Genomic DNA, 12092 nt, shown 5'->3' on the forward strand with positions numbered 1-12092 from the left:
GATCAGAACATTTCCAATGTACAAAGTAGTAAAAGTTTGACAAATCGCTGCACTAATAAAGTCTTTCTACCTTTATGATTCATTTCTGAGACCTCACAGATACAAACACACCTGTCCTCCCCTCCAAAGACACAGAGGTGTTCAGTTTCCCGCTCCTGGTTGTCACGGTGATGGTGTACCGCCTCCCAGGTGTGAGCACATTGAACGTGCACTCCCTCATGTTTGGCTCCACCTCCCTGGTGTCCACAGTGACGTTACCTGCGAGATACAGGAAGCGACAATTAGAACAATGATAAAACATGTCTCTGTGACCTTTGACTGGGCTTGATGGTTACCATGGCGAATGGTCAGGAAGTAGCTGTCACGTGAACCGGAGGGGGCGTGGCTCCACATGGCGCTGAGCGAGGTCTCGTCCGAGTGTCGGATGTGGAGGTCCGACACCGGGGCCGGAGCTGCAGAGACACAAGGGCGAGGACGGACTTTTACTCAGGTGAGTTCAGGTTCAGGTCTGAGTTTTAAGATAAATTCTGCATTAATTTCTACAGTAATACATTTTTTCTGGGGTCTTTTTTTGTAGCAATGTAGTTTTTTTTTACGCATAATATATATTTTTTCATTTATTTTTTGTTATGTTTCTGTAGTTTGTCATATTTCACCATGCAGTAATATGCATTTTCATATTATATATATATAATATACTTATGTTTGTCTATTTTCTGTCATGTACTGAAATATTTTATCTTTTGCTATCAAATATTTCTGCAGTTATAAATATATTTTCTATCAAATTTCTGTAGTTATGTTCCCATCATTATTATTATTTTCATTCATTTGTTGCAACAGTTATATACATATACATTCGGTTTCTGTATTTTCATCATCAATTTCAGCAGCAATCACATATTTTGTGTCATATTTCTGTAGTTATGTTTTTGTATTTTCTGTAGTGATGTATATTTTTTCAAATAATTCATAATTTATGTCTTTCTATTTTCTGTCATGTACTGACATATTTTATCTCTTGCTATCATGTATCTCTGCAGTTATAAGTATATTTTCTATCGCATTTCTACAGTAATATACATCTTTGTCACATTTGTGTATTATGTTCCCATATTTTCCATCATATATTTTCCATGTTTCTGTATTATCTGCTACGTATTTCAGCAGCAATATATATTTTCAGTCATATATTGTATTTCTGAAGTGAAACGTGTTTTTTCAGTTTGTGTATATATATATATATATATATATATATATATATATATATATATATATATATATATATATATATATATATATATATATATATTTTGTCTGCTGTATATTTCTGCAGTAGTCTGACCTGTTGCTCCTTCGCAGCTGCTCTCAGCCATCAGTCCTCCACTCTCCACTCTCAGCACAGCTCTGTACAGCCTCCCAGGCGTTAGTCTTGTCCCTTGGAAGCTGAAGTTCACTGCCTCTCGGTCCAGAGCGGCGCTGACTAACTGCTGGGAGCCGTCATACAGGAACAGCCTGTAGCTCTCCCAGCGGCCAGCGGGGGGCGTCCAAGACAGGAGGAGGCCACCGGAGGAGGAGGGAGACATGGAGAGGAGGGACGCCGCCGCTGGAGCTGGAGACGGGACGACGACAGGATGAAGAAACAGGAAGAAAAGAAAAAAGGAAGAAAAAGAACAACACCTCACCTGTCCTGACGGTGATGTCCGATTGGTTCGTCAGCTTGCCGCTCGTCGACATCACCGTGATCCGATAGGCCGAGCCGGGAGTCACCTGATCAACAGTGACCTCTGTGGCGTCCGGCGGAAGTGTCGTCTCCCAGCGGCTCGTGCCATTGGTAGAGAGAGTGACGATGAGGGCGTCCAGGTCGCCTTCCGGCTGTTGCCACGACAACGACAAGCTTGTGTTGTTGTAGTCAGCGGTGAGGTTGGACGCAGCAGAGGGAACTAGAAAGAGATTCAGATATAAGATTTTTCCTTCCTTATTCCCTCCCTTCCTGTCTTCTTCTTCTCTCTCTACCTGTCTGAGCCTCAATCATCTGACTGTTCTGCAGCCCGCCGGCCTCCGTCACCATGGTAACGTTGTACAGTCGTCCCGGCGTCAGGTCGAGGAGTGTGTGTTGTGTCGCCGTGCTCTCTAACGTCTCGTTCCTCAGCAGACCTGCAGACAGAGGAGACGATGAAGTGAGGGGGAACAAAAAGGTCACATGACTCTCCAGCAGCTTGTTCATTGGACCGAAGACCCTCGACTCATATAATCCATCGCATTTTGGAGTTGTTATATTTACATGGTGGATGTTATTCATTAGTAGAGGAAGTACTCAAACCTTTTACCTAAGTATAAAAATACTGGCAGTAAAAGTACTCGTGAAGAACAGAATTTGTTTTGGATTTAGTGGCATCTATTGGTGAAATTGCAGTTTGCAACCATTTGAACACCGCTCGCCTCGCCCTCCCCTTCCAAGCGTGTGGGAGAAACTACGGTGGCCGTGAAACTCGCGAAAAACTCGAACGACCCTATCTAGAGCCGGTGTTTGGTTTGTCCGTTCTGGGCTACTGTAGAAACATGGCGGTGCAACATGGCGGCCTCCGTGGAAGGGGACCCGCTCCCTCTGTAGATATAAACGGCTGATTCTAAGGTAACGAAAACACAACAATTCTTATTTTCAGGTGATTAAACACTGATGAAAACATACTCATGAATATTAAATTTCTGCCAACAGATCCTCCTAAATGTTGCACACTGAACCTTTAAAACAACATGGGGAAATAAGGAGGCACGGGGGAAAGCAAAGAACGAGAAGAGCAAAGAAAATCAGAGAAAATGAAGAAAGATTTTATGAGCTTCCTGTTTAAGTATCCGGAAAACACATCGAATGTATCGGAGTAACAAGTAAAATATTTTCCTCTAGAATGTAGTTTAGGAAAAGTAGAAATTCTCTAAAAATTAAAATAATTAAAACTCTCTATTGTTCAGTGCTCAAGTTAATGTGGTTACTTTGCACTTCTGATGGCATCATTCTCACCTGAACTAAAGCAGGAAACGCTACAGAAGTCAGATAAGCCTCAGCTGCTCAAACAATAAAACAGTTGTTTCAATATATTGTGCAATATAAAACATATTTCCTCCAGGTTCATAAGAAGGTTTTAGAGGCCGACATTTGTTTCAACAGTCTGCACAATTTCAAAATAAGGCAAACTTCTAAACCTACTTTTATGAGGCTCTGTTGTTTTTCACAACAAAAGTTTTGTTGTGAAGGTTCCTTTTTTTACTTTTGTTGATACTTTTTGTCAACTAATCCACACACAGTGAAGGTAAATGAGACAAACACTCTTAATGGCTCGTTAGCGTCCTAATGAGGCTGCAGTGTTCATAGCCATGATACAAATTTGGATGGAACAAACAACATCCTGACATTTGCCGTCACCAGTAGTAGGTCTAAAAAAATGCAAATGTTGTGGTGTCAATAAAGAAAAGGTGAGAATGGGATTCATCCTCCGGGACTCATAAATATCTACAGCAGAGTTTTGTGGAAATAATGTTTAGTTTTCATGATAAATTGCCAAAAGTGTGTTGATTTGATGATTTAGAAAGTCTTTTGTAGCCACAGCTGTGAAACGTATTGATGGCGTGATATCAGCATGTATATTTGACATCATTTCTAAGGTTTCGTTTCATATGTATTGCCTATTTTATTGTTTCTATTTAAGTCTTAAACATGACAGTGCACCATCACGTCCAGTTATAAACCAGCTGTGATACAATGTTCCTCTTGTTGGGGATAAAACGTGACAGACGTACTTGTGTGATCCCACAGCTGCAGCCTGAAGCGCTGCGTCCTGCCCGGCCCGGCCTGCCAGGAAAGGCCCAGGCTGCTGGAGGTCCTGGAGGTCACCGCCAGGCCGCTCACTGCTGACGGCCCTGATGATACAACACACACAGATACACACTGTCAGAAAATCCGTCGCTGATGCAGCCTTTTCTTCCCTGTTTAACTCCCCGCCATGTCTGAATAAAGAATCTTTACGTAACACTTACAGTATGTCTTAATGACAAAAAACACCACTTTGACAGATGAAGCCTGCATTGTTTTCTATGTCTGAGAAGGGCTTTAGCTCCTCGCTCTGCATGTAGTGTGTTCCTAATACTATTGCAACTAATAATATATATCATACATAATATCCCAACAGTCAACCTTTCTTTTGGCTGTGACCCCCCCCATGAAACTGGTCTGTCAACATAAAAATGGTCCCAGCTGAAAAATGTTGTTGAGGATATCAGTTTCATCTCTGTGTGCCCGGTGCTAACTTAGCTTAGCGCAAAGACTGGGAAAACATACGCGCTGTATCCCAAAAACAGTAGGACTTTTCCTTTAACGTGATTTATCTGTTTTGAACGAGAGGTTCGGTCGTACAGCAGGAAGGTTTCGGCAGGAAGGATCCATCGCCTCAATCTGTGGCCTTGTCATCAAAGTCTGAGCACTGTGGGAGTCCTGTTGGCACACACAATATAAAACACTCCCACTCCCCGGCTTCTCTTCAACCCATCCGCCTGTCTCAGAGCTCCCTGCTTCCCGGTTTGCGTTTTCCCACAATGCCTCTCTGTGTGTCGCCACTGGTGCTTCAAACTGAGGTCGAACAATATTATCAGGCTGCGACATCTCGAGTGGCACACTGAGACAAACGCTGAGTGTCTCCTCTGCTGTTTCTGTATCCATCAGCTGCTCCTTCATCACTTGCTGAGTTTGAAGGGAAATGACCAGCGGAGGAGGAAGCAGTCAGATCCTTTAGTTAAGTAAAAGTAACTCACTGTAAAAATACAAGTCAAAGTCCTACATTTAAAATGTTACTTAAATGTAAAGTCAGGTTCAATATAAAATATATACAAAAGCACATTTCCCTCTGAGATGTAGCGGAGTAGAAGTAGAAAGTGGCATGAAAAGACAATACTCAAGTAAAGTAAAAGTACCTGGATTTGTACTTAAGTAATAGTACTTGAATAAATGTACTTAGTTGCATTCCACCACTGTACCTGAACAGGTGAAACAGGTCAAAACAAACCCGCAGAGGTCACATGAACACTAAAGGTCAGTGGATGTAACAGTCAGAGTGCCTCGAAAGATAAGAAATCACAAACACCACAGAACAAGTGTTTTGCATTGCTGAGAAGGTTACTGTCGGGACTCGACTGGGTGCAGTAACACCCTGTTTCCTCCACACACACACACACACACACACACACACACACACACACACACACACTCTAACGCCCTTTCCCAGTGCTTCCCACAGAACAAAGAAACAATGGAGGCAGGAAATGGCTGAACTCTGAGCTCTGCCCACGATGGAAATACACACCGAGGGTCCAACTTCTGTTCTGGATGCCCGCCAGCGTGGAGACACGACACAACACAACAAACACACACACACACACACACACACACACAAATTTACTGCTCTATCACTCTCTCTCAGCAGGGCTGTGGTTCCTGGAGCTAATCACAGAGCTACAGAGAGGGGAAGCTACATGACATTAACACACACACATGCACACACACACACACACACACACACACACACACACACACACAGTGAGACGCACACACACACACACACTCACACACACGCACAGGCTCAACCCAACAAGGAGGTCGGGTCGTGTTCTTTTACTTCAAAAGACGAGAGGTCAGAGGAGATGGAAACAATAGAACAGAACACAATAGAGTATTTGACTAAATATTGTCAACAGGGTGCAAAAGCCGCTGGCTGTTTAACTTCAAACGTCTCCAACAGGTACAGTTACAGGTACAGGTGAGTGCAGCAGTCCCTGCTCAGCGGACATTTCAAAGTCTGGCATTATAGTCTGAATACTTCCTCCGCCCCTGATCAACACCCGGCCGGTGTAACGTTGTTATCTACCCTTGAGGCCGTCTGCTTCTTCAGTGTCTTCTGCTTCTTGTTTAATAATTAGTTCTGGTGCTCGAGGGTTATGAAACGAGAGCGAGGGAAGGGACATTTGTTCCCTGAGTTTGTCCTGAAGGCAGCTCTTCTCCCCAGGCTTGGTGCTGTTTTACGAAGGCACTGAGCGGAGGGATACGTCCTGGTGGTTGCATGTAGGGTTATTACCCATAATATTTCATACTAAAAAAAAAAAAAAAAAAAAGTGTAAATTTGAAAGATAACCGCGTGATTTGTCAAACATTTGTCAGACTGCTGAAGTCTCGTATCAGCTTCAGCTCTTAGACAGTGGTAAAAATAAGGGAAATAACTGAACGGGACTCCTGCAGTGTCAGGTGCCCACAAATAGCAGCATGTAACTGCATGAAACCTCAGCGGGACTGTGGCGACATCTAAAGACAGTAATGAATAAAAGAAACTAAACGATAAAACTAACAAGCGGACAAACATTTGTTCATTTTTCCTTTCGGTTCAAGTTCAGTCCACACAACATCGACTGCAGGATGTCTCCTAACGGACCTTCCTCGTGTCAAACAGGTGTAACTAATAACATTATTAATGGCTTAATTCCATTTACTGTTGCCAGGGTCCTGCTACTGTGATTGCTGGATGGAAAAGAGCCATCAATAATGTTTTTGGTTACACCTGTGCTCTCCCCCCCACTGTGACAAGTCAAAAGGTCTACTGAAAACAGATCAAATTAAAGAGTGATTTTAATGTATTACTTCGCCTTTCAGTCTATCAGTCTTACATTTAATTTGTTCAGAAATCTAAATCAGAAAAGACGGATATCTTTTAGGGTGCACATGGGAGAGGTCGGGATAGTTAAAAAAAAACTGATCACACTGGGTGATCCGAAGAGATGCATGCTGGGTAAACAAGGAGAAGTCACATCATGACTTCATGCCTGAAGAGATAACGCTTGTTTTGTTTTAATTTGTTGTTGTTTTAATTTAACCGTGATTTTCTTACTTCCTTTTATCATTCTTCCAATCGCCTGTTTACAGTGGTGGAATACTAAGTACTTTTACTCAAGAACTGTACTTAAATACAAATTTGAGGTACTTACTGATTCAAAATAAGACTAAATGTACTTTTAGCCAGCGCAGAAAATAAGATAACCTAAACTTAAATTATACCATGCAGGGAAATGAGCTTGAAAGTTCATTCTTAACTTTGACTTCTGGAGCTTTCAACCGTATCACATGGTCTTCATCAGCAGATGGAGTCCTCTCAGTTGTCATGGAACCGTGGACGTTTAAACTTTCCATTATTCGGTGCACTTTAAGCACACACAAAAAATACAAAAAATGACTAAATAATAATAAAAATGTATCGACTATTAATTGAGCAAACACCCTCTGTGGATGAAGACTGTGATACTAATGAAAGCTCTGGAAACAAGCGAGGAAGTGGACCTTGAGTTTTGTGTAGTGCACTAACTGTCTGGACTGGATGAGGACTCACTGGTGTGCAGGGTGAGGTTCGCCGTCTCCTGGTCTCCCTGGGACTGAACCTGCAGCTGGTAGACGGTTCCAGGCTCCAGGTGATCCAACACACAGGTGAAAACATCTCCTTTCTCCTTGTTCCCTCCATCCTCAACTCCTAGCTGGTTGGTTCCCAGATAGTTAGCTCCTACCTCCACCTCTTTCACCTCCTTCTGTCCTTGCTCCCTTCCTCCAATCTCATTAGTCTCTATCTCCTCGTCTCCATTTTGTCTTCTTGTGCACTCGGCGCCGTCTGCTCCGGCGTCCGGAGACGTCACGGTGAAGGAGCAGCCCTGTCCAGGTGTGTTGACTGTCAGTGATATGGAGTCCAGGTGAGATACTGGTTCAGACACAGAGATGCTACATGGGATGGACTGGCCCTCTGTGGGAGCTGCACTGCTCAGATCCTGACAGAGAAACAGACGCCAACATCAGTAAGATGAAGCACTAAAAGAGATTCTTTTAGTTTTCATAGATTTGACCATTTAAGTGATATGACACCAAAACAATTTATCCCATTTCTGACCTTTAACTGACAGTTATTCCTGTCTGTAAGTAAAACGCCTACCAATCGAAAAACAGCATTATAACACACACCAACTAATGAGCGTGACAGGATCACGCTAGCCCCAGTTTGTTTTTTACATGTACAGACGGGGGACAAACGAAAGGAAAAACCTGAATAAAAGAGCGGAGAAACGTATCAACTGCAGATGCTTCGGTGCAGCAGGGCTCACTGAGCGGTTTGGTGAGGATGAACATGATGTGAATAAAATGCTTCACAGTCACCAGATCTCAACCCAGTTTCACACCTGTGGACGGTTTTGGACCAACGTGTAAGACAACGCTCTCAATAACACCAGATGATATAATGTAAACTTTCATCTTCAGATCTCTCTCTCTGCTGCACTCAGGTGTCTCTTGATCTCGAAGAGAGGACCTGATTAAATAAAGGCTGAGGGAACATCTTGTGGAGGAGGTGTTCATCCCTCCAGCAGAGCTCCACAGACTTGGCAAGCAGCACTGAAGCTGTTCTGGAGGCTCGTGGTGGCCGGACTGCACACTAACACACTTCATGTTGGTTTTTCCTTTCAATTCGTCATCCATCTCCATTACATTCCAGTCGTTTACAAAACTTAAACACCTGGCGATGTTTAAAACCAACAAGGTTGTTTAACAACGCTTAAAGCTGCTCTGAAGGTATTAACAGAATCCGTAAAGATGAAGAAAAAGAAACAATATTCTCTCCACTGCACGGTGAAAAAGATTTTTAACCTGTTTCGAGAAGTTGCGACTGTGTTTCCTATTAAGGTTGCTGGAAATTACATGATCTCTTTGCTTGTTTTGTATAAAACAAGAAAAATATCAATAAAAAACATGAATTAAGTAAATTCAATATAGACAAATATAACTGATAATAAAACTTAAAATTCAGCAAAGACGTGTCATTTCTGGCTACCTGGATAGGAAGCTTAGCAAACATGTTAAATTCATGTTTATGGTGCAGTGGGTGAAATATTTTTTCATCCAGCTGTTTATTAGAGCCTTTGAGGATCCTGGAAACATCTTCAGACCGGCGGTAAATGTTGAACGACCTTCTGGGTTTTTCAAAGATTGCAAAGTTTTTGTTGTTGTTTTTTTTTTCCAGAAAAACCCCAGATGCTTAGCTATTTGAATCAAATGTTACGAGAGGCATAAACTGGGGCTTGGGTCGTGCGTAAAGACTGAGATGGAAGTTGTGCCTGTACAGTAGCCATGGCTGGTGAACATATGAGTGTTTCTGCAGATATAATGTTGGGAATCCATACTAACAAAGATAAATCCGAGCCGACTATAGCCTCCACTCTCCATGAATCAGGAAACAACAAACTTTTACAGCCAGCTTTCAAGTCTACAAGAGGAGAGTGTTTCCTACTCCGAATCTTATACTTTGGGTGGAGTAGTACTTTGATCCTATTGTTCTGATAACATTTCACTCACTACTGAGATCTGGGGTCCACACTACAAATTTTCAATGCTGCGACCATACGACCCATAAATTCAAAAATTAATTTAATCTACTACTTAAAAAAATAAAAAAAAAATCTTTGCATTGTTCAATAAAAATCTCTAAAACCAAAAGCAATGGATCTTATGTGTTGCTGCCAAGAAAGCATCAAATGGACAGTTGTGGAAGTTAATCAACAGTGTGTTTTTGTCACTTTTTGGATTCAACCTATAACCTTTTAAACCGGAAAGCAGTAAAGAAAATAAAATTATTTGTCCTTGATAATGAGGTTCAGTGAGTTCGGAGACAAACAATACCGCAGGGAGGACAGATAGACAGACTGACAGGATGAGAGGGAACTGACGACTGAGGAAAATTAAACTGAGTATATATTTTTGGGAAGTAGTGTACAGTTAGCTTGTGTTAGCTCTTGTTCTTGTACGGTAGCGTACAGTTAGATTGATTCTCAGTTGGATTGGCAAAACTATCACCTGTTTCACATCACACAGAGTCATTTGGTTCAATGATAATAAAAATACATATACTGTTTAATGCTTCTTTGAGTGTGCACTGCTGTCTGGCACAATGTCTTTTTTCACATGACCACTAGAAGTCACCAAAGTCAGAACTTCTAAACTTCTACATGTACGCACATTAATTAAACAACAAAAAATGTATGTTTTTAATTGTTTTGGACTGTGTGGACTTCACTGTGTGTGCTGCCATACAATAATACTGTACACAGGTGTTGACAGAGCAACGCAGAGTTGCCACAATTTCTCTTTATTATGACAAGGTTTTCCTTTTGTAACGTCATTAAACAAGACTGTTTGAGGGTAGCCGAATGATTAAGACACATACCATATTACCTCAAGATAAGTGGTTAAATTCTAGCAGAGGACCTTTGTTGCAGGTCATACAACAAAAATCCCCCCAAAAATGTGCTCGTTATAATAAGAAGGTTTTCTTGAGACAAGCTTTTTATCCTCAGTTAAAAAAGGAGAAGATGATGAAAAACAGGCAGAAAAACAAACCATGACAAGGATGACCCACAAGAAATAATACAACATGACTTCAATTTCACTTTGCTTAACCAGTTTTCCACAAAAATAGACAGTAGAGAAAATCCTGGATGGCTTACAAATTACTACCCTGTTCCCATGTGTACTGCTTAACAAGAGAAAAACTTCATTGCATGCTTTAGGCCCTAAAAGGAAGACAGGATTATCTTTCAAATACTCACACATACTGTATCGTGTCTGCAGCATAGGGTAGCAATGCTCCTCTAAGTTTATATATCTACTTGATCTTTCTTATAAGATTCTGTTATAAAGACAAACATTTCTTGATATGAGAAAAGCATCTCATCAGAGAAATATCTTGTTTTTCCTCAAACAAATTGCATTATGTTTTAGTTTTTCAGTCTCATCTGAATTCATAGGTATGATGGTAAATTTGAAAATACTGTTTTTCCACCATATTTTGCATATTATATGCTAACATTGCACGAGTATGAATATGAAATCAATATTCAACTTTGGAAGTAGAGTGATGGACTACAGTGTTTATTGAATTCTTTTAAGTAAAGCTGTGGCTACGTTTTGATATCGAAATACTTTTATTGGTATAATATCAAAAATGCAAGAAATATTTATATATATACACTGAAGGCAGTTCTTCGTTGTCAAAAAACAGCAATGAACAACTGGCGTTTATTTTTTAACAAATAAGAATAAATGTCTCTTGAGATGAGGCTCAACTACAATAGCATGAAAAAGTGGCCGTTTTAATCTTATTAGGCGCTTAAATCACAGTTTCTCACTATTTGTTGCACAAAAATAGACATTACAAGCTTGATATTGCATGTGAAACTTTAACTTTATTTGTCAGTTGATTTCCTACATAGATCATAAATGTATGAAATAAACAAATGGGAGCAGACTCACCCGGAGCAGCAGCAGTGAGGTGAACCACAGGCGGCAGAGATAACTGTGAACTTTACATTTCAGCATTTTGATCCTCCTTCAAATCCTGAGACAGACCACGCACCACCATACTCCTGAGGCTGAGGTAGAAGATGTGTGTTTATATTCACTATTTAATGCAGATTTCAGAAAATATCCTGCTCTTTTTTCTTTGAGGTCAGCAGAGAGACGAGTCCTTCTGGAAAATTAAAGTTGGAAAATTAAACAGCAGGAAAACAACTAGTTAAATGTCCTTTTTTTCCCCCTCTTTTAGAAAAACTGAATAAATCCTTATTTGACAAAAACAGTTTTCATTTTTTCCCAGAAATGTAATCTCTTCTGTCCGTCGTCTCTTCTCTGCCTCATGTCCATCCTCAACTCAGCCCTCTCAGACTTCAAACTCAGCCTTTCCTCTCTTTTCTCTGGACTCCCTCCCTGTCTCACCAGCTGTCTGTCTCTCTTCCTGTCTGTCTGTCGATCAGACTCTATAGTGTCGAGGTTGGGAGTCACTAACAGACTTCCTCAATCAAGCTAAAAGCTCTATGAGTCACTGCAAAGGCACGACTACAAACCCTGCCTGGACGGAGGCTATAAATAGGCCTGTAACTACAATAGCAGCACATGTAGCTGCACTAATAGCAGAGGTAGATGTTATAAATAGAGACGAGTGTTTGATTAATTCCCACTGAGACAGGATCTT

At 41.2% G+C, this 12092-nt stretch overlaps 1 protein-coding gene across 5 annotated transcripts in view; it reads right to left on the reverse strand.

Annotated features, from left to right (window-relative positions):
* The window catches only part of ptprb (protein tyrosine phosphatase receptor type b), a 40127-nt gene extending 28233 nt beyond the window's left edge, over positions 1 to 11894 (reverse strand). For 2 of the 5 annotated variants that reach the window (XR_006376740.1, XM_044185380.1), the window contains exons 1-8: positions 11375 to 11894; positions 7422 to 7848; positions 3799 to 3918; positions 2017 to 2157; positions 1686 to 1943; positions 1346 to 1612; positions 336 to 452; positions 112 to 258 (exon numbers count right to left, since the gene is read on the reverse strand). Coding sequence is in view for 2 of the 5 variants with exons in the window: in XM_044185380.1 (XP_044041315.1) it covers positions 112 to 258; positions 336 to 452; positions 1346 to 1612; positions 1686 to 1943; positions 2017 to 2157; positions 3799 to 3918; positions 7422 to 7848; positions 11375 to 11440 (1543 nt within the window). In the remaining 3 variants the exon portion in view is untranslated. The remainder of the gene's footprint in view (positions 1 to 111; positions 259 to 335; positions 453 to 1345; positions 1613 to 1685; positions 1944 to 2016; positions 2158 to 3798; positions 3919 to 7421; positions 7849 to 11374) is intronic. The other 3 variants (XR_006376739.1, XR_006376738.1, XM_044185379.1) reach the window with 2 other exon arrangements.
* Between the last annotated feature and the right edge of the window lie 198 nt (positions 11895 to 12092).

Source organism: Siniperca chuatsi, linkage group LG23, assembly GCF_020085105.1.
Source record: "Siniperca chuatsi isolate FFG_IHB_CAS linkage group LG23, ASM2008510v1, whole genome shotgun sequence".
In the NCBI taxonomy this organism is placed as follows: Eukaryota; Metazoa; Chordata; class Actinopteri; order Centrarchiformes; family Sinipercidae; genus Siniperca; species Siniperca chuatsi.